The following is a 27056-nucleotide window of genomic DNA, read 5'->3' as shown; positions in this document are numbered from 1 at the left end:
CACCGACGGCAACCGACGGCAACCGACTGCTCACACACACACACACACACACACACACACTCAGACACACACACGCGGCGAGGAGACGACAGAGGAGCGATCGCGCCGCCGCCTCAGTGCCCGGTACAGTTCTGCGCCGTGATGGGGAGCTGCCTCACCGTCGGGCCGAACGAAGCCCTGGTCGTCTCGGGTAGGCGCTCCGCCCATATGCTAAGCTAGCGGGATTAGCGCGCTGGTGGCCGCAAACGAGCGTTCGGTGCCGGTCCGCAAGACCGCGGGGGCTTTTCACGTCCGCCGCTTGAATCGGTCGCTCGACGGATCGATCGGTGGATGAATCCGTTGCTTGCGCCACTTGGTCGAGCGGTTGACGGTCAGTGATGGTGTTGATGGGCGGAACCGAGCAGCGCCGCGGCTCTGATTCAGACACGCTGCTGTCCACCGTCTATTTCATGTATACCAAATATATGTATGCAAACACAGTGCGAAATTTTGAAACGGGGGGTTATTTAATTGTTAATTTTTTTATTTGTTTATTTGATGTGACCAGATTTTTATTGTTCTCTGAATTTTTTTTATTTATTTTATATTGCCAATTCTTATTTTTTGTAGTTGTATTGCATATTGCAATTATTACTATTTCATATTATTATCACTTCTACCACTTCCACTACTATACATTTGTCGGGTGCCTGTAGGCCCCTTTAAAAACTCTTTAAATGTCTTCAATTCGAAGATGAGGCCTTTAAAGTCCCTTAATGCTCTTGCATTATTTAGGAGGTCTTAGGTTCAACATCAACCCTTTCTCTGATTTTATTTATTTTTTTGCCAAGTTGGGTACCTTCTGTATCAGTCATAATTTATTTGAAAAACTGCCCTGCTCAAAATATATAGTAGTTATCAGCATTACTTGGCTTCAATACTTTACATGGTAAGAGAGATGATTTGTACTAAAATCAGTCTTAAATTTGATTCAAATTTATCTAAAAATATATCACATCTCGCACTCATAACTGCAGACACCCTGTGATATGGTTGTTTACTTAGTTTACAGTAGGTTTCCTTTACAATTGATCGAAAGTAAACCTCTCTTTTCTCTCAATGTGCCCATTTTTATAAGGAGTGAGATCCAAACATTAAGGAAGTGTGATCTGCAGTCATGGGGTGTGTGGGAAAGGGGTGTGTGCTCTTGGTAATAGGGCTGTGACTTAGGCTTGGGCAGATTTGCGATTAAATCGGCGATCGACTCCATCGATCACAATTGACATTGATGACAAATGATTCTAAAAATAAAAAAATTAACCGCCGAGGACACTTTCCTCAGGAGTATATCTTGCCCGGACAGTCCACTACCTTGATACCCATTCATGCTTGTAATATAGCAATATATAATAAAATCTCATAGAGAAATATTTAGATTTATGTTATTTCCTTAATTTATTACTTGTATGGAAAATGAAAAACCTAACCCTTACTCAGAGAATTGGAGGGGGGTTGTTTGTTTTTTTGTTTCTCCTCCAGACAGCGGTGCACGCTGGCTCCCCTGCCTGTCTTTTTATTTTAGATCTATTATTTTTGTTTGTTTCCTATATGTATGAAACAATCTTTAAACACAACTGAGTTAAGGTACTATCCCGTTGTAAAAAAACAAAAAAACAACTGTTGCTTTCCGTTGCTTTGGGCCTTAATTTAGTAAAAACAAGATGTTTTTGTGCAATAACTTTACTTGTTAATAATTCATCTTACACTTCTGGAGCAGTGAGACTGCATTTGCCACATAAGATTACGTTCTACGTTCGCAATCCCCCCCCGATTAAAATCTTATATCAGCGATTGGAATTTTGCACCATCGCCCGGGGCTTCTTTGACTCAAGAAAAGAGATTTGACAAGTCAATCCAACAATTGGAGATTAATAATGTAGCTTTTTGTGAAACAAAATGGGGTGAATGGGTGAATGTGAGACATGCACTGTAAAGTGCTTTGAGTCCTCGCAAGACTCGAAAAGGTAAATGCGGTCCCTTGACCATTTAAAGTTCTCTAGTGGTTCCTCGTGGCAGATGGTGGATGGGCCAAACCATAAACAATACCTTTGCGGACAAGCTGGTGCATCTGGTTCAGACCGGTGCATCCGGTTCAAGCCTTTTATTACAAGGAGACTCTCAACATATTAAGTTCTAGGGGAAGCGTGAACAACACTTAGCTCTGGGAAAAGATACCTTTCTTCTTGTGTGCCATCTGTTTTAATCTCTGTTCATACTTCCTGTTGATACCCCAGGTAAGATTGAAAAATCTTCCCACAAACACCACTGAATGTTTGGGGGGAAAAAAGTCCCATAAGGATAGACTCATAGGCAAGGATAGGCAAATGACCAGTCATTTGGAGATCTACACTTGTAGTTTTGCTTTTTGCAGCAAGAAGGTCCTGGGTTCGATTCCCGCCTGGGGCGCTGTTGGCACCGTGCTCCGGCGGGTTATCTCCCAAATAGGAGCCTTTCTGTGTGGAGTTTGCATGTTCTCCCCGTGCTCACATGGGGTTTCCTCCACCTCACGTCAGTAAGGACCCCCACCAAAAACATGCACAACATCATTGTCTGACCAGCAATGGACATTTATCACCTGGTCCCCGGGCGCGTCCACGTATGCTGCCCACTGCTCCTGGCTGTGCCCCCGGAGGAAGGACAAGCCAGGATGGGTCAAAAGCAGAGAATCCATTTCACCGGCCACCATCAAAAGCATGTGCGTGTGTGTGTGTGTGTGCAAGCATGTGTTATAGTGTGGTGTGTTGTGTGATGAATAAAGACTCTTTCTTCTTTCTTCTTCTAATTGTCAAACCTCATCCTGATGACATTTTGTACGAGTAACATTTTGAAATTAATTGAGGATTTTAATTGTCATGTCTAAATTGATCCCACTGTCTGTTTACAATGGGAAAGCAGATCTTTTTCTTAATTTTACTTTACCATAGGCCTGAACTTGGTTTTGTGTGTGCTGTAATGATTACCTTACATGGCTGCTGTACAATTTCTCATCCTGCGCCGTCACAACAGCGTGTTTGCACTCAAAGGAAGACCAATCCTATGATGAACAAAACATGATGGAAATTATTTAGACTGATACAAATCCAAACTCAACACAAGCCTGGTCACGAGTATTGGAACCTCCAATACTTTGGCTTGCCATCAATAGTTAATATTGCTACAGGCTGGTATTTAACTGGGCATGCATAATTGAAAAGGGAACATGGGCTTCCCAATAGAAGTGATGCTCTAACATTTCCATTCAACACTAGGGCTGTGTAATGATGCTACGATGTGCAGCACAATATAGGAGTCAGAGATTAATACATCAGGGTACATTGCAATACTTTTAATACAGAAATATTTAGCAATTTTACTGTCATTATAAGAAATGCTTTAATGTTAAAATTCAAGAACACAGTAACTGTTTACAATCCAATACAAAGTTGCTGTATCACTGTGTTCTAATAGTCTAATGCAACCTTGTGGATAATGAGTTCTGACTTGAGTCAGTCATCCAGATTGTTATTTTGAGGACCGAAACGGCACTGGAGAATAAAAACATGTTTTTCTCACACCCCCAATCTCACTCCTTTCCTTTCTCTCCCTAAAGGTGGTTGTTGTGGCTCAGATGAAAAGACCTACATGGTGGGAGGCTGGGCCTGGGCCTGGTGGCTCATCTCCGACATCCAGAGGTGATGGAGCTGTGTGAACTTGGGCTGGGTGGTAGAGACAAAATCAAAAATCCCAACATTTTTTGACCAATATTCGGTTATGTCTCATCATCTATCTTATCATCTCATGGCTCTAACTATTATATTGACTGTTATTGTTCAGCCCTAGTATGAAACATGATGTCCAACATTTATCTGCATAGTTCTGAAGTGGCTTTTTGTGTTTGACCTAGACACCATTCAGTGGTTTACTCTCAACTCATCAGTCACTTTCAATGCATCTGGATAAAAAAAATTTGGTTGGTTAGATTGTTGTGAGTATCACAAGCTTCTGCCGTCTTGATGGTCCACACCTGAACATGTCTTGCAGGAACCAGCTGAGGTTTCAATAAGAAAATTTGGCTTCTTCCTTCGGTGTTTATTGCAGGGAAGAAAAGGAAAAAGTCATCTTGTCTTTACCTCCTCGATCATAAAGGCATGACCCAGTAGCGCTTTGTTTTCTGGCCTGTAATGTGTTTTTATTTTATTTTTGTATATTGATTGACAACATCTTAGCAAACTGTCTCCCGAGTTGTCAGTGCATTTCTAGGTTAATATTCCCCAAAAATCTTGACCTTTGGCCGACATTGGTGTGTGCGTGTGCCAAGGAAGTGTTGTCAAAGCAGCTTGTGTGGTTGCCAAACACAGAAGGGCAGTAAACTTCTAACCGTTAAAACTTTCCATTGCTGTTGGATAGCTTTGGAAGTTATTACAAATGACCAAACTCCCTTTGTGACGTATCCGCAATACTGCCAAATGTATACGTCTTCTATTATTTGGGTTTCAATGCAATGAATTTATGAACGTTTTGTTTTGTTGCTCTGTCAATTCTTTTCGCAAATTGCATAACTCCAACAGCCGCATCTCTCTCTTTTTGAACAGCCCAGTGACGTTTTTAAAAGTTGTGTAGACTGTAGGCACCTTAACAGTGGTCAATTCCAAGGTGGTGTTTTTTTATTTTGAGGGTAAAGCGGTGGGGATATTTAAGAGGTGGCGGGGTCACTGCAGGTGGGATAAAGCAAAAATGGGTTGTAATTCAGCCATTTCTAAATGAGCATGAGAGACTCCTGAGACCCTGCGATGTTGGCAGAGGACAGTTGGTTGTTCAGGACCTTCACAAGGTTCTTGGCCATTAGAGAGTGTGAAACAGTGGCGCTCCCAATAGTGACAGAGAGGGCAATGTCTCTCGGGGAGAAAGAATAACTCATTCTTTCCAAGCATAAAAGGAAGGATATATAGTTATAATGGGTTAGAAAGACTAGGAGACAAGTGAGACACGAGACGTAGCCTCCCAGGTCCCTACATTGCACTATTTAATTCTGAGAGTTCACATACTGCTTTATGAGAATGGTGCCTAACTTGTCTTTTTTCCCCACCCTTCCTTAGGATAACTTTGGAGATCATGACTCTCCAACCCAGGTGTGAGGATGTGGAGACTGCAGAAGGCGTGGCCATCACTGTCACTGGAGTGGCACAGGTACGGTGTAAATGCTGCCTGCTTATGTGTCATCTGTTGTGCGTTTGCTTCTCTTTGAATGGTTTTCAAGAACTAACTCACATTTTGAGCAGTTATCATGTTTGTAAAACTCTTTTACTAAAAATGTAACTCTTGTCCTAATTTCAGCTTTTTAGACACATTTAAAGAATGTGTCATTTGCTTAGACGATTGACAGCCCATGGGAAAAACTTTGGTGTGTGGGTGTGGGTGTGGGTATAGGGGTGGGGGTGGGGGTGTGGTTGTGTGTGAGATAATTCCCTGTATCGGGTTCTCAACCTTTTTTGCCCAAAGACCCGATTTTTAAGTTCCCAAAACAGCAATTGGGGCGTGACAATCTTTCTTTTTTCTTTTCTTTTATAATTATTTTGGAACCAGCGTTACTCATTCTATTCATTACAATTCATATTCAGGCCGATAAACCAATTGAGGCTAAAGGAGAATCGTTCTTACTTTACTGACAATACTGTAATTAGGAAACTGTTTCGTGTGATTTTTTTAGGCAAGCCACTTTTATTTATGTAGCCTTTTTTTAAACAACAGGAGTTGATCCAAAACGCTTTACGGTCGAGGCAGGTTGTTTAACAATAAAAGAATACATGAATAAAAGGAAAAAGGAGTCCGAGTTAAAAGCAGGACTAAGAGAAAAACAGAAAGAAATTCCCAATAGAACAAAAACATAACCAAGAGAAAACTGAGGTAAAATAGAAGAGTAAATTGAATAATCCATAAAAGGCAAGACTATAATGGAAAACACTTAAAATGACTCAGACTGAACTAGAAGCATGAGAAAAAAAGATGGGTCTTTAAATTAGATTTAAAATTGTCTATGGTAGACAGGACTTAATATGAAACGGGAGACTATGCCAGAGCCTGGGGGCAACACCAGAAAAAGCCTGGTCACGTTTGTTTTTGAGGCGTGAGTGGGGGACTGATAGGAGCTGTTGTGAGGACGACCTACGTGACCTGGAGGCAGAGTATGCAATTAGCAGATCAGTAGTTTATTGTGGAGCTTATTTATTTAGGGCTTTAAAAACAAATGGTAACGTTTGAAAGTAAATTCTGTATTTTACTGGCAATCAATGCAAGTGCATCAGAACTGGAGTGATGTCACTTTTCTTTGTCCCAGTTAAAAATCTTGCAGCTTCATTTTGAACCGTTTGTCGTCGAGAAAGGGCGGAAAGAGGCAATTTGGCTATGGTTCTAAGCTAATAAAAGCTGCCATTCACAACACTACTGACTTGTTTGTTAAAGTTTAAAGAAGACTTTTAACTACATTGTGCAAATTTGAAGACAGGGGACCAAGTGCATTGCTTGGCCAGTGACAGAGCTAGGAAGGCCAAATATAGTCGAAGGAAGTTCAATTCAGCATTTGATTTTGTCTAGACAGCATAACAGTGATACAGAATTTTTTATTTCTCAAGGATACAGCCATGGGGAAGAATGTATAATGACAATAAAAGAGGCCCTCAAATTAAGTCCTGGGCGATGCCACATTTAGTGCGAGCAGGGGATGAAGAACAGTTTCCTATTCTAACTGAAAAGGTTCTTTCTCTTGGGTAGGATGTAAACCACTTTAACACTGGGCCCTGCAGACCAACTTGGGCCCTCCAGGGTGTTTTAAAGAAATGTCATGGCCGGTTGTATCAAACGCTGCGCTGAGATTGAGCAGGCGAAAACTGCACACAAATTAGAATCAACAGAGAGGATGTCGTTATGTACCTTGAGCAGTGCAGATTCTGTGCTACGCAGTGCTCTAAAACCAGACTGGAATTTGTCAAAAATGTTCAACGTGTTCAAGTACAAGACCCGAGAAAAAACAACTTCTTCCAAAATCGTATAAATAGAAGGTAGCTTGGCGATAGGCCTTGTAGTTTATAGTCATTGGGGTCTAGGGTAGGTTTTTCAGTAGGGGTTGCACAGTTGCATGTTTAAAAAAAGAGGGGACGACTCCATTTGTTGAACAGCTAATAATTAAAGCAAAAATAGGGGAACACATTGTGAGGAAAACTTCCTTAACGTCTAAGGGGCGGTAGGTGGGGTTCATATGTGAGACCACCTCCGACAGCTGAGAGGACGACACTGGTTGAAACAGCTGGAGACGAGATGTTCTCACTTTTGTCGATGAAGAAATACAGAAACTTCATGCAGGTATCAGTAGTAGAGGCGGAGGTAGCAACAGCAACAGCAGCAGCAGGATTTACAGTAAGATAGAGGTAACTGTGTTGAACAGTATTTTCGGTTTGTGGGCATTTTTATTATTAAGTTCAGCATAATGTTGTTCCTTATCTGTCTTAACAGAGCTTGAGTAAAGCTGCAACCATCTTTAACATGAGGTATGAGACCTGGGGTTGGTCTTTTTTCCATTTGCGATCTGTCCTCCTACAAGCTCGTCTGGGTGGAGGCGTTCAGCCCACAGTGTTAGCCTTGGTTCTTTTTAGTTTTAAAGGAGCTACACAGTCCAAAGTGTCAGAGCAGGATGAGTTGAAGAGTTGTTGTGTCACTAGCTTCTCAGTGTGGCTGCAGGAGGGAAGGGCGTCTGAGATACGAGGTAAGTGAGTGAGCATGAATGTGTTGGAGAAATGTGTGGCTGAGTTTGTAGATCGGACGAGGGAGTGGGGCAGGGAGCGGGTGGGTTAGGGGTCAAGACAATGTGGTTTCAAACACAGGCATAGGATGGTCAGAGACACCAGAATCAACAGTTTCAAGTTTGGAAATGGAGAAATCAGATGATTGACACAAGATCTAGCGTGTGACCCTTCTGATGTGTTGGACCAGACACTGATTGAATGACATTAAAATAATCCACAAGGCATAAACACTCATTGACCATCTGTTCGTGAATGTTAAAGTCCTCTACAATTAACAATTTAACAGAGTGAGAGGCTGTAAATGATAGAAGATCTGAAAACTCTTACTCTCTTACTCTTACTAACTCTTACTTTTAGGTGTTCTGTACACCAATGCACATTTGACAGGGGCAGTGACATTAATCTTTAAAAGTTGCACCTCAAAAGTAGACATCGACGGGCATAAATCTGCATTTTAAAAAGTTTTTTAAAAACGACTAAGCTGCCCCCAGAACCAGTGGTCCTTGGCAAATTTAAGAAGCTGCAGTGGGGAGGACAGAGATCACCAAGTGAGGTGAGATCACCAACGTTAAGTCAGGTCTCGGTTACAAATAAAAAATACAACTGACGAGACGGTAAGTTATCATTTAAAATGAAAGTCGTGTTTGAAAGGAACCAAGCGTTTATTTGGGAAAATTTGACTGGTGGGGAGTCCGGTATTTGCTGTGCGGCCTGCACAGACGACGTATTTCCACATCATTTTTACAGGCGGAGACTGGCAGCATTTACTCCACCACTCAAAACACTTGCTTTTGCAGGGAGAGAGCGAGATGACCAATTAATAGGAAGTAGTGTCTGTCGGTAATACATACAGGAGTAGAAAGAGGTTGAACAGCAATGAGATCATTCCACAAGAGGGAGCTGGTTTGAGCGAGGGGGGTGCGGCAAGTCCTTGTTGTGGGCATGGGTGAGGAAGTTCAGGTAGGCATGTGCGACATGTAAATAGTCAATCACATGTGGAGGACAGAGCGGTGTGCTGCAGATTAGCAGCAAGTATGCGACTACTTAGCATATTCAGGTGGAGACCTTCTCTTTTACAGAGAGAGGAGCTCTCCCAGAACAGGTCAAAGTTGTGAATAAAACCAATGTTGTGCGCGGCACACACGGACTGGAGCCAGGTATAAAGGCGTTTTCACACCAAACAGTTCTAGGCGCTCCCTGAGGGGAAATAGGAACTGGGGAGGTCCCCCGAGAACTAGATATCATGTAATTCAAAACTTTGCTCTGACTTTGTAAAGGCTTGGGCATGCATCTGGACGCCGCACAGGGATTTTTTGATTCTTTAAATTTATGTTGAAAAATTAAATAAATACATCTACAATAAAAAAAATACTATTTTTATTGTTTTTTATTTTTATTGGTTAATTTTTATTATCGCTGAGTATACCTGGGCTGCTCCCCACCCAGGGTGATACAACTCCATCGCTGGGTCATGAGACTTTTTTTTGCCTTTTTTATAGTTTTGTTTAAGTTGCTGTTTAAGTCTCCTCTAATGTTTTTTTCCCAATTTTAACGTGACACGCCGGAAAAAAAATGCATTTCTCCTTGCAATGGCAAAGGCATCAATTGCCTATTTTAGCAGGGTCACCCACTTTTAAAAAATCTGGGTATACCCGCTAACGTTGGTATAAAAACATTATAAGTTGCCCCAAATATTGACATGAGCAGAAATGGAGACTTCTGAATTGTGAGTTATTTTGCCAGTATTGAAGTTTTTTTGTTTTGCTTTGTTTTATTTCTACAGGTGAAGGTAATGACTGACCATGACCTTCTGGGAGTGGCCTGTGAGCAGTTCCTTGGTAAATCGGTAATGGAGATCAAGGCGGTGGTCTTGCAGACCTTGGAGGGACACCTACGGTCCATTCTAGGTATATATTTGTCAATTTTTAAATACACATCACAATACATGGGTGCAAATTCAATATACAGCGCAATGCATTGTGATAAATTGTGTAAATACAGCCATGGCCATGTGATGGTAATCTGATCAGTACAATTGGATAGGTTTGCTATCTGAACCAAGGTGGTGTTGGTTCCCATCATTTATAACTGTTCATAGCACAACCTTGTAGAAATATTATCTATTGAGAAACTTACTGCTCTGCTTCATCTTCTCTGTCTTATGCAGTCCGCCGGTGTAAACGTTTAAGCCTTAGAATAAACGTTAAATCTCTTTTTCAAACTTGGGGAGCGATTCAGCCATTCAGAGTAGTCTCAGACTACACCTGGACCTGTCTTTCGCATGAGCATCTTTTTTTACCTTTACTGTTAAACATACTTTCTTTACAAAAAAAAAACTCTAACTCTGCTTGTTTCTAGAGAATTTGTAGCTGACTGAGATATACGGTTGGTTTGATACTGTGATAAATGTTATTATTGTAAGTCCCTTGGGATAAAAGCATCTGCTAAATGATACAATGTCATGTAAACTAGTGGAAAAACAAGAAATAGGCTTTTGCACATCCCTTGCCTGTGTATGCGTTATGGCACAACTTAAATTTCCAAAAGAAAACTTAAAGTGTAATAGACAGTCTGTGTTCTATGTTCCGAGCTTTTCTTTGTCATTTATGAAACACATGGTAAAAAGCCAACGAGGGCCCTTTTTATTTTAAGGGACCTTAACCCTGATGGCAGCATCTCCCAGAATTCTAGTCATGACTTTTTTTTCCTGACAAGACGAGAGCTGTTTTGGGTTCACGCTGCAGCTACTTCACCCATGGTGTTATCGTGGTATAAAATGGAGGAACATGCTCTATTGTGCGGTAAAAATGAGTGATCGGCCGATTAATTGAGCCGATATTTGCACATTTTGAGATAATCGGCATCGGCCGATGCCTGCTCAAAAGATTTAAATATAATTAATTTCTACAGATTAACGTTGTCAACAATATAGATTTTCCTATACATATGTATTGTGAATATTTTAAACTGTTTCAGTACTTATTTTCCGCACTATGGATATACCGGTAGCAGCTGCTTCCTCGCTCTCTCTTCTCTCACACACCGCCCTGGTGGCACACAGCCCCGCCCCCTCTCACTCACTCGCTGTCTCCACTGTCCCATTCATTTGTAATGGTGTTGGCTCATTCAAGATGGAAAGTGCAGAGCCTCTGCGACCGGTTTTGAAAGAAAACAGCAGGTTGTTTGGAAATACTTTGCATTTGAGGCAAAACATAAACCTAACTCCGAGAACTGGAGTGGAGTCTTTTTTTTTTTCTCCTTCAGACAGCTCTGCGCTGTGCGTGCGTTCCCATGGCGGTTTTACTGTCGTCTTATTTTAGATCTATTTATTTTTGTCTGTTTCATCATTTGTATGAAACAAAATTTTCAAACACAACATGGTTCTTTTTAGTTTCGGTTCAATAAGGGAACGGAGCGCACAAAGGAGCGCAGATCCCCGGCGCCCTGATGTACACCATCACGGGCCTCCCAACGCATTCCGATCGTTGAAATCCGCTCCCTCGATGGGAATAACTATTTATTTTTTCTTGCAGTGCACTTGATTTTTTTTTTTCCTTTGGGCAACAAATTACCTCGGCTGGAAAAAAAAGTGTGGAAGAAAACCTGGAATGGAGTTTTGAGTTGGATTCTTTTTTTAGTGTAGAACTGCAACTGGAACTGTGGGATTTTGTGTTTTGTGTTTGTGTGAAATAATATGAAAATTAGGTTTATCACTAGGATTTGGTGGTTGTGTTGTTCTTGTTGGCTTGAGTATGTCATTCAAAGAGTAGGGTGTACATTTTCATGGGTGTGCATCTTTTTCTGAGGTTTGATTTATAACATGTAAGAGGGGGGAAAAATATGAACGAAACAAAACCTGACTGATCAGTATTAAGTGCTAGGAGACAGACCTGGCTGGCACCCTTAACAAAATACACATTTCAATTTTAAAAAAGAGAACACACAAAGCCAAACTGTCACATAAAAAGTGGCACCACAGACGGGACTTAACTGATGTAAAATACAATTATATGAGGAAAAAAACCCACACCAGTTGTGAAAATAAAACTTTATTTCTGGAACAAATGGAAACAAAATGGCTGCTAACTCAGAGTCCTTGTGGTCAAAATACTCAATGTTGGATATGGACCTTACTGGATTCTCTGAGCTTGCTAGTCCCTTAACTATTCAGAATGCTGTTAACACAGACATCAGCAATGGAAATAGAGGACACCAGCCTGCAATTTCTGCCTAAGAGGAAAATGCTTTTGGTTCTGGGATTCAACAATAGCTTCACGAAATTGAGGACCAACACCACCACCGCCAAGAGCTAAAGAAACAACTGGAACAAATGACAAAGTAAATCACGACTCATACTGAACAAGTAACCAAAGCACTGACACGCCTATTTCATGAGAAACAGAAATAAGTTGTCAAACATGGATAAGCAGCTTGAATATCTGCGAACAGAGTTCAATGCATCCCTTGGCTGGAGGTTAAAGCACAGTCATACTGACCTGCAGGAGGAGGTTTCTTACTGCAATAACACAATACACACACTGTCAGAGTATATACCAACAACTAAAGTTACCACCACCTTTTGCCATGCAAGTGTTCAAATCCACTCTGAGTCTTTACAGGGAGAAAAGCCTCCCCTCATTTTAAACCGCCCCCACCGTATTTCCTGGCATCCATCACTCGGGGGAAATCAAAGAGCAGGTTCATGGGAAAGACTCATGTTAAACTTAAATTTCCAACATTTGGGAGACTGTATGATACACTTGACCCACTACAATACCTGGAAAGGTGTGGTCCTTGGGGACCACACCTTTGTATTTGGATGACATTATCATCATTCTGATACATTTGAACAGCACAGCTACGACATACAAGCAGTTCTTGACAAGCTACGAGAGGCAAACCTTACTGTGAATATGAAGAAGAGCCAATTTTCTGATTCTGAAGTTTTTGGGTCATTTTGCTTGCTCTACTGCAGTAGAAGTCAGACAGAGGCGGTACAGGATTTCCATCTCCTTCAGAACATGGAAGAACTTCAAAGGTGTCTTGGGATGGCTGGAAGGTACCATCGTGCCCCGATTCTCTCAGCTGACTAAACCACTCAACGCCCTTTAAAAGGAAATGAGCCAAGTTCATTTGGACTTCTCCATGCCAGGTGGCATTTGAGGCCCTTTGAAAAACATCTGGTTTCTCCACCAATCCTGGGTCATCCTGACTTCAACCTCCCATTCACCGTTTACACTGATGCCGGTGACCTTGGCTTAGGGGCCGTCTTGGCCAACAGACTGGGCTAGGTGCAGAGCAGGTCCTCATCTTCGCCAGCTGTACTTTGAATCAGGCAGAGCGATATTACTGAACGACAGAGCAAGAATGTCTCGCTGTCATCTGGGCCCTGGAGAAATGGAGGTGTTACTTGGAAGGCAGACACCTTACATAGGTGACCAACCATTCGTCACTTGTCTGGGTTTTTAAAACCCAAAAGCCAAGCTTGTGACTGATCAGGTGGGCACTCCCCCTCCAAGAGTTCTTCTTTGCCATAGAACATCGTAAAGGGAAGTACAGTACAGTGCCGGATGCTCTTGTCAAGAGCTACCATGGATGGCCCCCCAACACGAACCTACTACTTGTGGTGCTGTGCTACGCTCCAAGAGGGACACCTCTAAAAGTCTCCAGGTTACAGATGAGGACATTTGGAAAGCCCAGCAGGAGGATTCTGTTGCTCAGAGCCTGTATGATAAAATCATGGAAACAGGAGAAGTGATTGAAAATCCTATAACCAAGTTCACTGTTTTGGAGGATACAGAGTGGTGCTGTTACATCACAAAACCCTTTACCTGGTATACATTTCTTCTTCACTCCGCCGACAGATTCTCCACCATTATCATGATGATCCTTTATCATGCCACCATGGGAGACATAAAACATACGAAAGGTTGCAAGCCTTTGTGTATTGGCCTAAGATGAGCATGGAAGTGAGGGAACATGTGAGAGCTCTACAAACCTGAGACAAGGAAACCTCCTGGGAAACTTCAACAAACTGCATGCAATGTGAAAGCCATGATTGCGTCATACGTGGAGGAAAAATACAAGAACTGGGACAAATAATTACATGAATTCCATTTCGCATTGAACTCAGTGGTGCATGAGTCCACAGGGGTTACACCTGCAGAGCTCAACCTCGTCGTCTTCTGAAGGGCCCCTTGGATGCTGAGCTAAAGCCACAGTTATGTCATCCGGACACATCTGCACGTACGCTACAGCTAACCAGATTGCGGAGTTCAAGAAACTTGTAAACGCCAACCTGGAAAAAGCAAACCGAAGACAAAAACAGAACTATGACAAAGGGAGAAGAGACCTAAATTTTCAGACAAGGATTGTGTCTGGATACGTACTCACCCTTACTCAAAAGCTGATAAATGACAACCTGGAACACAGACCTTCACGTCATTATGTCATTCAGTTTTGTGTGGAGCCCGATGAGACGAGCTGTTTTGGCCTCACCCTGAGACCACTTCGCCGGTGGTGTGATCGTAGCATAAAACTGAGCAATGCGATCAATTGTGCAAATACATGGAATGGCTGTTTCCTAAATTTGGGGATTTTTTTAAACTAAATAGTTTTACTGAACGGATAACCACTTTGAATGATGCGTTGTATGATCTGTTATATTGAGATGCTAAACCCGTCTCCTCTATGCAGGTACCCTGACCGTGGAGCAGATCTACCAGGACAGGGATCAGTTTGCTAAACTGGTCAGGGAAGTGGCCGCCCCCGATGTGGGCCGGATGGGGATTGAGATTCTCAGCTTCACTATTAAGGTTGGAAAACAGGGTTTCTTCGCAGTTGAGGGAATCCTTCTAAGCCTGTTGAACAGTTCAGACACATGTTCTGTTCAATGAATCACATGGCGGAGGGGCCGGGGGAATATGGTAAAAAATATTATCACAATACAATTTTAGTGTTATCCAGGGTGGCCGCGGGTCATTAAAATGTCTTAAATACACATTTATTAATAAGAATTTGGCCTTAATGTAAACATGCAACTTTTAATTAGAAAATAATCTGAATAAAGCGCCCCAGTGCTCTTTCCGACCAGTGGAGGATCTGCTGCTGCTCGGGAACTGACTGCATGTTTGGCTTTGCAGTTTTGTGCGCTCAGTCTCTTCACTGTGATTGTGTCCTTTCATGTGACTGTAGATGAGGTGATGAGTTGTGTTTTCAGTCTTTGTTGACACGAGCCTTGTGTGTTTGCAGACTAGCTTCATGTGTGCAGTGTCACTTAAGCATCGAATAAAATCCCCTGAAATGTGTCATCGTTATGGAGGTTTATTTAAGGGCAAAGTGTTTTTGATATTGTTTCATTTCCCAGCCCTACAACACGGAAACTATGGTGCCTTGCTTAAAGTTCAGAGTCTATTTTGATGACAGCAATTAGTCCTCATCTAGATGTTGTCTATGATGAGATGAAATCAATTTGTTCATTTGCTTGAGCCTCAGCGTATCACAGGCCTATTTCATTTCTTAATCAAATTTCTAATGTTAGAGTTTAGAGTTGATCATAATACTTAATCTGTTAGTTAATCTCTATTGTAATTTGAAACGATAAATGACCCTTCTGTGAAAGTAACTATTCGAGCATCCCCTGGCTCCGTAACTAAGCTGTTAAGCAGAAATTGTGTGTACGACCAGCCCATTTGATATAAAATTTGATTTTCATTTAAGCTGTTGAACTCCATTCAAGTTAAAGTCTTCAAATCTGATACTATGTGAGAAAAAACCTACTGCCCAAATGAATGCTTATGTGTGTGTATGTCCATCATAGGATGTGTATGATAAACTGGATTACCTGAGCTCCCTTGGGAAGACTCAGACCGCAGCTGTCCAAAGGGATGCGGACATCGGCGTGGCTGAGGCAGAGAGGGATGCTGGGATACGGGTACGGACGCCCCACAATCTCTTTGAATTTGGTTGTCTGTCCTGGCTGACTGCAAAGAATATTAACCTTGATGCAACAAAAACAGGTTTTTTTTCCCTCCCTTACTGTAGGAAGCAGAGTGTAAGAAAGAGATGATGGATGTGAAGTTCCAGGCAGATACCAAGATGGCCGACTCCAAACGAGAATTGGAGCTGCAGAAAGCTGCTTTCAACCAGGAAGTCAACACTAAGGTTGGCAGTGAAGTGATTTTTTTTCTGCCTTTCAATTGTATGGAAGCTGTTGCAGGGTATCAGCGGGTTATTAAAAAGTCTTAAAAGTTTTAAATCAAATAAATGTAGTGTGATGTAGACCTATAATTAATATTTAGAGTTTAGTTTAGTTTGGGCACCACCATCAAAGTCTAAATAAAATGTATTGACTTATATTAAATTTAGTTTATGGCCACACGGGTGTCGACAAAGTTGGGTAGCTCTCAGGGAAGTGAGTTCTTTTACATTCAAAAATTCTCACACAATTTATCAGATAAATACTTGACTACTTCTTAATCAGACATTGAATGTTTATTTTTAATATAATACAGTTTATTTACAATAACAGAGATCTGCTGCATTTGAACTTTCTCATTTAAAGTAATATTTTGGAATGACTCTAACTTGCGTTAGATAAAGTAAGTTGCAATATGTTAAAACAGAGACACACCTGGGAAGATTATGGATGGACTGTAAGCAATAATAGCGGTACGCACAATAGCGCATTCAACTCTAAACTGAATAATAGGAGGAAACTTCATCACTTCGCCATGAGCTTTACCGGAGTTCTGGGCTTAATTGATGTTTGAAGTTCACTGTTGAAGTTGATATTAAAGTGGTTGCACATTGATTAAGATACATTCTCCGTCCGATCTCCCTTTTAGGGAAACAGAGTTCAGGTCATGTAAACCTCCTGGGCCAAATGGCCTGCAGTTCACTGAAGCAGGAGGCACATTTCAAAAGACACGAGAACAAAAGATGTTAGAACCACCGGAGAACATGTCCCAGAACACCGTCAGCAGAATACTCAATAATAACTCAGCGGTGAAAGAATCACAAACTTGACAGTGAGAAGAGGTGGCATTGGTTTTGCTTTACATAGATGGCAAAAAAAAATAGTGAAATCGTACTCAATGTCATTTATTGACAGTACTCGTATTTCCTCAAATAGTGACCGGGGCTTTTATTTACCTCAACTGCCGTCTGGGTGCCGAGCTCCTCAAAATAAATACATCTAAAATAAACTTTTTTTTTTTTTTAAATGAAGGGTGAAGGTCGTCTGTCCAACGTGGCAGAAATATGCTCAAACGATGGTGAAATGATGAAAAAAGGAATATTCTTCTTCCTGCGACGGTCCCTCAAATATTTCTTTCTTACCATTGGCAGGTCTGAGTGCGCTGTCCTGTGTGTGGTAATACTTTTATATGTAGAGGTGTTTTTGAAGGTTTTTATTTCTTTTGTTATTTTATTCATTGGGTTTTCACTCTATTTTTATTTATTTTTTATTTTTTTATTTTAGAGCCAACCTTTAACCGTTTGACAGTCATTACAGACAGAAGTATGGTAATGCACAACTTCGGCTAAAAGGAAGACACTTTTTAGCACCAATTTACTGTGTGTGTGTGTGCGTGTGCGTGTGCGGTAATTATTATTTTTTAAATTTATTTATAATTTATTTTTATTTTTTTTGCGGAGACACAGGACGCACAGTGGACCAGAGGTCGCTCTCTCTCCATTACGCAATCCACTGTCCTGATCCAAGTTGGAACATCCCTTAGTTGGGTTTAAAATGTTCGTATCATACAAGTAGAAACTAACGAATAACAAATATGTCTAAAATATAAACACAGGAACCACACAGGATGCACGGTGCGCGTGGCGCAGCACTGGATGAGAAAACACACAATGACTTAGATTTAGCCTTGTTTACCGGTTTTTATTTGAGTACCGGGTTATATTTAAGGAAATACGGTATATATAAAAGGTGCTCTGAATGTTGCGGCTCCGGAAAAAAACAAGCTCGACCCGAGAAAAGGAGGAGGTTGAATGACCCGGAAAGGGAGGTTGAAGTATGCCCCCTGCCATAACACAGTGGCATTTGGACCAATTGGGACAAGGGGAGTTCTTAGACCGAGAGAAAGACGAAGGACAAAGTTCATGACGGGGGCTTGCGCCGAAAACACCTCAAGAACCCAGATCACCTTCTCAATTTGTTCTCTTGTTTGTATTTTGTTCCGAAGACGTCTTTTTGGTCCAAGACTCCTACTTCTTTTTAAGCGTACCTCCACCTTGATCCAGCCATTTGTGCTGGGGTTCCTTGCTGCTCCATCAGGGGAAGGTTTAAAACCGACAAAAGAACAGAGGTTGACTGTCTATTGGGAGAAAAAAAAAACAGGCTTGTTGACCCTGGGAAAAGGAGGTGGTTGAATGACCCAGAAAGGGAGGTTGAAGTCCGTCCCCCTGCCATGGCGCGACGGCATTTGGACCAATCACAGCAAGGGGAGCTCTCAGAACGAGAGAAAGATGGAAGACAGCCGAGAACACAGCAAGAACCCAGATCACAACAACAATTTGTTGTTATCTTGTTCTGAACACGTCTTTTTTGTCAAAAACTTCTACTTCTTTTTAAGTCTGCCTCCACCTTTAGTCAGCTCCGGCCGTTAATTGGCTTGATCTGCCAAGATCATTGTCCTACTGTGGGTGTCCGACGACGGGGAGCATATTCTCTCTCAAAGTCCAGGCGACCTTTCGTGTTATAAACTAACATTAAGGTTAAATTGTATTGTAAATGAAGGCCAAAGGGATTGCTGTGTGGTCTTTGTTTGTACCAGAAAGCCGAGGCCCAGCTGGCCTACGAGCTGCAGGCGGCCAAGGAGCAGCAGAAGATCCGTCTGGAGGAGATCGAGATTGAGGTGGTGCAGAGGAAGAAGCAGATCACCATCGAGGAGAGGGAGATCGACCGCATGGACAAGGAGCTCATCGCCAACATCAAGAGGCCCGCGGAGGCCGAGGCCTACAAGATTCAGCAGCTCGCTGAGGGCTACAAGTGAGCTAGACCCCCTCCCACATCCATGATTTATGATTGAATCGTCTTATCGGCGATCGACTCCATCGATCGCGATAAACATTGATGAAAGACAAAATGATGAAAAAAAAAAAAAAAATGTTATCCGCCAGGAAAAATGCAAGCATTGAAATGGTGTAAGTGAAGTTTATAGTGTTCCGAAACTGGGGAGAGGGGGAGAGAGAGAGGGAGGGAGAGATTTTTTAAAACATCTTTATTTTCACATTTTCTCTAGTTCACAGTTACAGACAATACAACAAACACACTTTGTTCAATAACAGAGCCCTACACGTTAAAAACAGACTGGAAGCACAGGTCATCCTCCACCAGGGAACAGATGACGTCATTAAAACACCACAGCTTGATGAAGACGTCCAGACTCTTCATCAGTCTGTGAAAGTTAAAATCAATCAAGACTCTGGCCCTGACCAACGCTACGAACACTCTTCCTAAAACACTTTCCTTTCCCCTCAGTTTGTTTCTTCTTGTGAGGTAGATGGCCATCTTTGCTTCCCCTACTAAAAAATTAAGCAGTCCCCATTTCTCTGCGTTGGCCCTGTAGTATCTAACCCCAAAAATAAAAGCATTTTTGGACCACTCCTCCCTAAAGAGCTTAAAACTTTCCTTTAAAAGACTAAAAAGCTCTAAAAGTCTGTTGCACTCTGCAAAACAATGAAAAATGGACTCGGGCAGTTTACAGAACGGACATTCATTTGCGACCGTGGGATTAAAAACAGAAACAAAACTGTTGACAGCTATGGCTCCATGTAGGACTCTCCATTGGAGGTCCCCCGTCCTTTTCTTGGAGGGAGCTTTGTAGAAGCTCCTCCAACATGGCTCCTCCTGTCCCTCCATCTGGAGCCGTCCCTCCAGACAGTGTCCTGCCGCCCCTCCAGCCCCCTCCTATTTAAAACCACGACCCACTCTTTGTAAAAGGCCTTCCCGCTGGCTGCGTGCAGGTCCGGTTCTGTACAAAGTGCCTTGTGCCGCAGCTTCCCGGAGGACCCCTCCAGGTTGGGAGTCAGTCATCTCCGGGAAGGGATCCTCCGGGTTCGGCTCCTCCGCCCCGTCGCCGTACTCCTTCAGCAGGGCCAGCTCCTCCTCCGTGAGCCTCTCCCTCCACCTCCCGAGCGCCAGGTGTGCGATCCTGGTGGACCTCACCCCCAGCCGCTCTGCCATGGCCTCGCCGTCCTGCAGGTGGCTCCCTGCCGCCGCCACCTGCCTCAGGGTCAGGACCCCCCCCCCCCTCCCTCAAGATACTCCTCAGTCCTGGAGTGGCCCCGTCCTGCACATCCGGCCTGGCTCCTCCGATCACCGGCTCCTCCATGAGCCAGTGGAGGGAATCTGCGGTCTCCCTTTTCCTTTTCTTAAAAAAACCCCACGCCTTAAAAAGTTCCTGATAAAAACGAGGTAAGCCCGACGTGTTTAAAATACTTGTGTCCATTAAAAACAACAAGCTGTCAAGTCCCATCCTCCCAGTCCTCTTTAAGACCAAGCCCGCCATGTCCTTCCAAACGTTAAAGTACCCCGTTAACAACTTCTGTAAAAACTGTAACCTAAAAGTTGCCACTCTGCTTTTGATGTCCACCATACCGTGCCCCCCTTCCTCTTTAGGCAGAAAGACCTTTTCCTTCCTGACCCAGTGGAAAGTCCCCCCCAAAAGAAGTCCATTAGTTCAGCCTGTATCCTCCTCACTAACAGGCCTGGTGGTTGGACACAGGCCACTCTGTGCCACATCTGTGAGGCCACCAGGTTATTAATGATGAGCGTCCTGCCCCTGTAGGACAGCTGTGGCAGTGCCCACCTCCATTTCCTTAGCTTGCCCTGTATCTTTCCTAGAAGCCCTTCCCAATTCTTCCCCACCATACGTTCACTCCCTAAAAACACTTACTTAAAACCATCCCTTCGCCACTGCAAGACTCCTGGCAGTTTTAAAAGTCCCCCGCTTTTGCCCCAGTTGACTTTCGCTGCTGATAACAGCCCAAAGTCCCTGGCGATCCCCTCCAGTTTGCTGATTTCGTCCTGTTTCTTTATTAAAACAATGACTTTGTCCGCGTAGGCTGATAAAATGTGGCTTCTCTCAAGACCGTTTAAAAACACTCCCTCAATGTTCGTCCTTAATTGACACAGCAATGGTTCTATGGCCAGAAAGTACAGCATCCCTGAGAGGGAGCAGCCCTGTCTCACCCCTCTACGCACTTTAAAAGGGCCGCTCAGTCCTCTATTGATCTTCAGTACACTCTCAATGTCCTGGTACAAAACCTGGATCATGGCTATCAGACCTGGGCTGAGGCCGAAAGCCTCCAGAGTTTTCCAGAGGTAAAGGTGATAAACCCGGTCCAACGCCTTTTCCTGGTCTAACGAAATAAGCCCAGTTTTAACGCCCAAAGAACTAGAGACGTCCAAAATATCCCGAATTAAGGACACATTGTCCAGAATAGACCTACCAGGCACACAGTACGTTTGGTCCTGATGGACTACCAGGTCCATCACCTCCCTCAGCCTGTTGGCCAGCACCCTCGACAGGATTTTATAGTCCGTGCACAGAAGAGACACAGGACGCCAGTTCCTGATCTCCTGCAGGTCTCCTTTCTTGGGTAGGAGAGTGATGACTGCCCTCCTGCAGCTGACTGGCAATAACTTATCTTTAAAACCTTCATTAAAAACCATTAAAAGGTCCTCCCGTAATTCCCCCCAGAACTCCTTGTAAAACTCAGCCGGAATCCTGTCAATGCCAGGGGCCTTACCCCCCTTCATGGTCTGCAGGGCCGTGGAGAGATCCTGCAGGGTCAGAAGTTCCCCCAGCACCGCACTGACGTCTTCTGGGACCCTGGGCAGATTCCCACAAAAGGAGTAAAACAGTTCTTTTTGCTCCTCGTACTCACTTTTGTACAGTTCTGTGTAAAAGTCCACGGCTCTCGTCCGGATCTCCTCCGGCCTCCTGAGCTCCTGTCCTGTGTCCGATCTCAGGGCGTGAATGAACCTGCTCTGCCCGTTCCTCTTCTCCAGGCTAAACTTAGATGGTGCGTCCATCAGTGCTGCGCTCTGGAAGCGAGAGCGGACCAGCGCCCCCTGTGCCTTGGTGCCTAGTAGGTCTGCGAGAGCAGCTCTTTTAGACTTGAGATCCTTAACATGATCTCGATTTCCAGTGGGTTCCACTACACTCTGTAACTCCACAATGTCAGTCTCCAGATCTCTCATAGATCTGGTGATGTCCCGTGTGACATTGAGAGTGTACTGTCGACAGAGCTGCTCTATCTCCCTCTTCCCATAGTCCCACCACAGTCTTAAGGAAATAAAATCCTGCTTTCTGCTTCTAAAACCTTCCCAAAAAAACCTAAAAGCATCCAGTTAAAATCTCCTCCTAAAAACAAAAACTCCTCAGTACGAACTTTGACTAAAACACCATTTAAAACTTGTAGAAAGGTAACTCTTTGTGGTCCTGCGGTGGGAGCGTACACGTTTATAAAAACAAACTTATAGTGTTCAAATGCTGCCCTCACCACCATCAGTCTTCCCTCCACCACCTCCTCCACCTCAAAGGATGCTGGGGCAAAGCTCTTAGAAAAGAGAAGAGCCACGCCCCCGCTGGTGGCCTCTTGTGGCTTAGCACCCCCCCCCCCCCTTCCAGTCAGCCTCATTGACACTGTGGGTCTCCTGCACCAACAGCACATCCACCCTCTTCTGCTCCATCAGCTCATACAACAGAGACCTCTTAGCTGCGTCTCTTGCCCCGTTCGCATTCAGCGTGCTGATGTTAAAGTCAATCATTGCAACGGAAAGAAGGATCAGCCAGAACAGCAGCACCCGCCTACACCTCATCATCATCTTCCCCGTTGTTCAGCTCCTTCCTGATCTTTTGCACTATTTTCTTGAGCCTGTACACCTCCTGGTCCGTGAACCCTCCTCTCCCCTTACTCCTCATCTGTCGCTGGGCAGCGTTTGCCAACAGCTCCTTATCTGAGAAGTAGTCCTCCACCTTTATCCCTTTCACATTCTTCGTTCTGTGAAGAAACACTTTTATTTTTCCCACACTGTAGCTTTTTTTGCCCTTTTTTTTCTTGACGCCTAGAAAAACCTGCCCCTCACTGTCTGCAGCAGAGTCCTCCTCCATCCAGGACTCTGACTCTGAGCCTCCCTGCTCCACCTCCTGACTTGCCTTCCCCTGGCTTGCTGTCCCTCTCTTCGCCTGAGAGTCTCCTCCCATTTTGTTTGACTTTCTTTTGAGATGAGGAACTCTCAACCGATCGTCCTCATCCCCCATCTCAAAATCACTTCCTCCCAGTGCTTCCTCCTCCCTAGCTACATCACCTGCTCTCTTTCCACTTTGCTCTGTAGCTTCCTTTCCTTCACCTGTCCCCTCCTGTCCCCCCGCACCCACCTGCCTGTCTTCTGGATCCTCCTCCTTCCCCTCCTGTTCTCCCACCTTTACCTGCCTGCTTTCCAGACCCTCACCTGCCTCCCCCCGTGCCTCCACCCGTTCCCTCCTGTGGCTCCACATTCCCCTGCCCCCCCCCCTTTTTTCCTCCTGCCCCCTCCTGTGCCCCCACCTTCACCTGTTTCTTCTCTTTTCCTTCCTTCCTTCCTCCACCTGTCTCCCCCTGTGCCCTCACCTTCACCTGTCTTTCCCCTACCTTCTTTTGGCCCTCACCTGCCTCCTCCTGTGCCCCAACCTTCACCTGCTTTTCCCCTCTTTCCTTTTGGCCCTCCCCTGCCTCCTCCTGAGCCCCCTCCTTCACCTGCTTTCCCCCCTCTTAACCCCCACCTGCCCCCTCCTGTGCCCCCACCTTCGCCTGTTTTTCCCCTTTCTGACCCTCACCTGCCCCCTCCTGTGCTCCCTCATTCGCCTGTCCATCCTTCTGCCCCTCACCTGTCTCGCCGTCTGCCTTCTTCCCTGGACATGCCCTGACCTGGTGTCCCTCCCCACCGCACCCAAAGCACTTGGTGGTGTCAGTGTTGACAAACACCACGTAGTCGAACTCGTCCGCCCTGATTTTAAAAGCTACGTTCAGCTCCGCAGCCCTGTTGTTCAACACCATCAGGACGTGTCTCCTGTGCGACACCACATGCTTAATCAGCGGCGACTTGCAGCCCAACGGGACTTTTTTAACTGGCGACACCACCTTCCCGTGCCTCGCCAGTTCCCTAGTGAGGGTCTCGTCTTTAATAAACGCCAGAACGTTCGCCAGGTTCACCCTCTTCGCCGGTGTGGAGTGAGGCAGGACGGGAACAAACATTTAGTTCACCGTGACGCCGCTCGCCACCACCACGTTCACCCTTTCCACACTATCCAGGAAGATGACCACCGCGCTGTTCATCCACGCTGCGGACACAACGCTGCTGTAGCCGACAGCCTTCCCCACCGCCAGGCTGCAGTCCTCCACCGAGACCGAGGAAGACACGGGCAACTTAATGCCGTGCTTCCTCGTTAGCTTGGTGAGGTCCGACATGGTTGCGGACCTGCACCACCACCCCCCCACCCGCTGTGCGCACACCCTACAACCAGTAGAAACAAAAAACTAACACCGTCACCAACAAATAATTATAAACATACAATTGATAGAAAAGTTAGAGAGAAATCACTCTCTACCAAACGCTCGCACGCTCCGCTCGCTCATGCCTCCAATCACTCTCACTCTCTCTCACACACACACACACACACACACACACACACACACACACACACACACACACACACACACACACACACACACACACACACACACACACACACACACACACACACACACACACACACACACACAGAGAATTCATGTAAAAATAATTTGGATGGGGAGGAGTGCTGGCATTTTAGGCAACTGAATGTTCCATTCACATGATGTGTATAGTAGAAAAAAAGGTATTGAATGAAGTACTCTATTGGTATCAGTATAACTTTAAGGTACTGGTATTGGAACCGGTATCATCATTTTTAATACCCAGATCTAGTCCTCTCCCAAACATTTCATTGCTTCTTAGCCATGTTTTTGCTAGATCTTTTAAACTTTTTATTGATCAGCACATTGTTTGTAAAAGACATGCAAGAAAATTTTAATGTGAATTGAAAGACAAACACTATATACGTTGTTTTAGTTTGTATTTTTGTTTATATACAGTATAAATTGTGTTTATATATAACCAAAGCAGAATATTTGAAGTAAATGTTAGGCGCAGGAGTATTGTATACTATAGATTGTGATGACAAGTTATGACCTCCATGTTTATTTTATTTTTGTTAATTCTTGTCAGGATGAAGCAGGTTCTGATAGCGCAGGCGGAGGCAGAGAAGATCAGGAGGATCGGTGATGCCGAGGCCATCTCCATCGAGTCTGTGGGGAAGGCGGAGGCCGAGAAGATGAGGCTGAAGGCGGAGGCCTACCAGCAGTACGGAGACGCGGCTCAGACCGCGCTGGTCCTGGAAGCGCTGCCCAAGGTAACACCAGCACGCTGTCCTCTCGTTCCGTCCTAAAGAGTTTTTAACGGTGCTGCAGGCTCCCAGTGCTTCAGTTCAGGGGCTGACGTCTTATCAAGTCCCTGCCTTAAGAATCCAAAATGGTGGAGTGGTTTGCAACCCTTATTTCTACCAATTTTAACGAAGGAAGGCACCCGTGTGCTCCCAAGCAGAACAACAGTTCTCCAATGTTGAGGCTTTTAAATAGGTTTAATATATATTATAATTTCTATTTAATGCATTTATAATTATAGAACCCATAATCACGATTGTGGCGCCGCCCCTTGCGGTCGCCTGCGTGAGCGCCTCCATGTCAATTACGCACGTTTTAGTGTTTTTAGTATTTTTACAGCTTATTGTGCATAATCTCCGGGTGCGTTGCAAAGACATTTCACTGCATATATGTATGAACGTATGTACTGTATATGTATGTGACACATAAACCTCTTTAATCTTGGATCCATGGGATCTGTCCGAATTGTTTGACCTAAAAAGGGTCAATAAAGGTTGACAACCCCTAATGTAAAGAATGAATTAACTTACATTAAAAAAAAAATAAACGGTTCCTCCAAGAATGGGAACAAAGAGATGCGTGTCTGTTAGTGACTCATGGATCTACACTGGACGTGGGACACGACAGACTGACCTCTTCGTTCTCCTCACAGATTGCTTCCAAGGTCGCGGCGCCTTTGGCCAGAACCAACGAGATTGTCATCCTGAGCGGGGAGGGAAGCCGAGTGACGGGCGAGGTCAACCGCCTTCTGGCCGAACTTCCTGTGAGCGTCAACGCGCTCACCGGAGTGGACCTCTCCAAGGTAAGCACACACACCCGCGTACAGTCTTAAGTTGTGATTAAAGATTTACAACAAACTGTTGTTGCCCTCGGAAAACTACCTCTTAAGTGCTGACATCGGCCCGCATCCTTTTGCAATGTACCCGCCCAAGATTGAAGATTGATTTCTTTGTGGTTGGAGGACGAGCATTTGAAGTTATTCTGAGTCATTCAAGTCACTCAAGAATTCATCACGTTGGTCATATATTTTGTCCCTGCCCGAGTTGGGGTGAGAAGATTAACCAAGAAAAACGTCTGGTTACCGTGACTGAAATCTGTAGCATGACCACAAAGAATGAATATTAATGCTTTTCCCTCTACAACAGATCCCCTTACTGCAGAAGATGACCAACGCTCAAGCCTGAAAACAAGCAACTCCACATTACTCCAATATTGGTTTATGCACTCATAAACTGCCTTTAATACACTTGAATATATATATATATATATATATATATATATATATATATATATATATATATATATATATATATATATATATATATATATATATATATATATAAAATCAATTGTTATATCAATAAATTGTTATCAAGTGGATTTTTGGGAAACCTCTGGTGCCTTACTTTCTACAGGACCAGAAAATCTGCATGCACTGCTGCTCCTTTGAATATTTTATTTAGTATTTTATTTGTGTACTTTTGTTTGTATATTGATGCTATTTTTATTTTATTTTATTTATTTATTTTTTATTTTTTTTTGGGTCTCATTTGTACAAGTTGTCAAAGTGCAGGAGGTACCGTGTTGTGGATGGAGACGCATGCGACCTGGCTGCTTGATCTGTCCAGTCATGCTTTGGCATCCCACGCAGTGACTCTGCTTTTCCCCACAGGAGCTGAAGCTCTGTCTTTGCTTGTTGAACGGCACACACCAGGTCTCCTTTTGAGTCTGTTTCCCTTCCTCTCAGAGGAA

At 43.9% G+C, this 27056-nt stretch overlaps 1 protein-coding gene across 1 annotated transcript; it reads left to right on the top strand.

The window, feature by feature from the left end:
- On the top strand, positions 1 to 26551 carry flot2b (flotillin 2b). Its single transcript, XM_080006506.1, has 11 exons — positions 1 to 190; positions 3629 to 3710; positions 5115 to 5205; positions 9598 to 9721; positions 14511 to 14629; positions 15634 to 15747; positions 15858 to 15977; positions 18608 to 18822; positions 25090 to 25273; positions 25957 to 26106; positions 26450 to 26551. Exons 1-11 carry the CDS (start codon positions 142 to 144, stop codon positions 26486 to 26488), a joined length of 1287 nt encoding a protein of 428 aa, XP_079862632.1. The 5' UTR covers positions 1 to 141; the 3' UTR covers positions 26489 to 26551.
- The last annotated feature ends 505 nt before the right edge of the window (positions 26552 to 27056 follow it).

This window comes from Zeus faber (assembly GCF_960531495.2).
Source record: "Zeus faber genome assembly, chromosome: 9".
In the NCBI taxonomy this organism is placed as follows: Eukaryota; Metazoa; Chordata; class Actinopteri; order Zeiformes; family Zeidae; genus Zeus; species Zeus faber.
The sequence above is the reverse complement of the archived record's forward strand: the minus strand, read 5'-3'. Positions and strand labels throughout refer to the sequence as shown.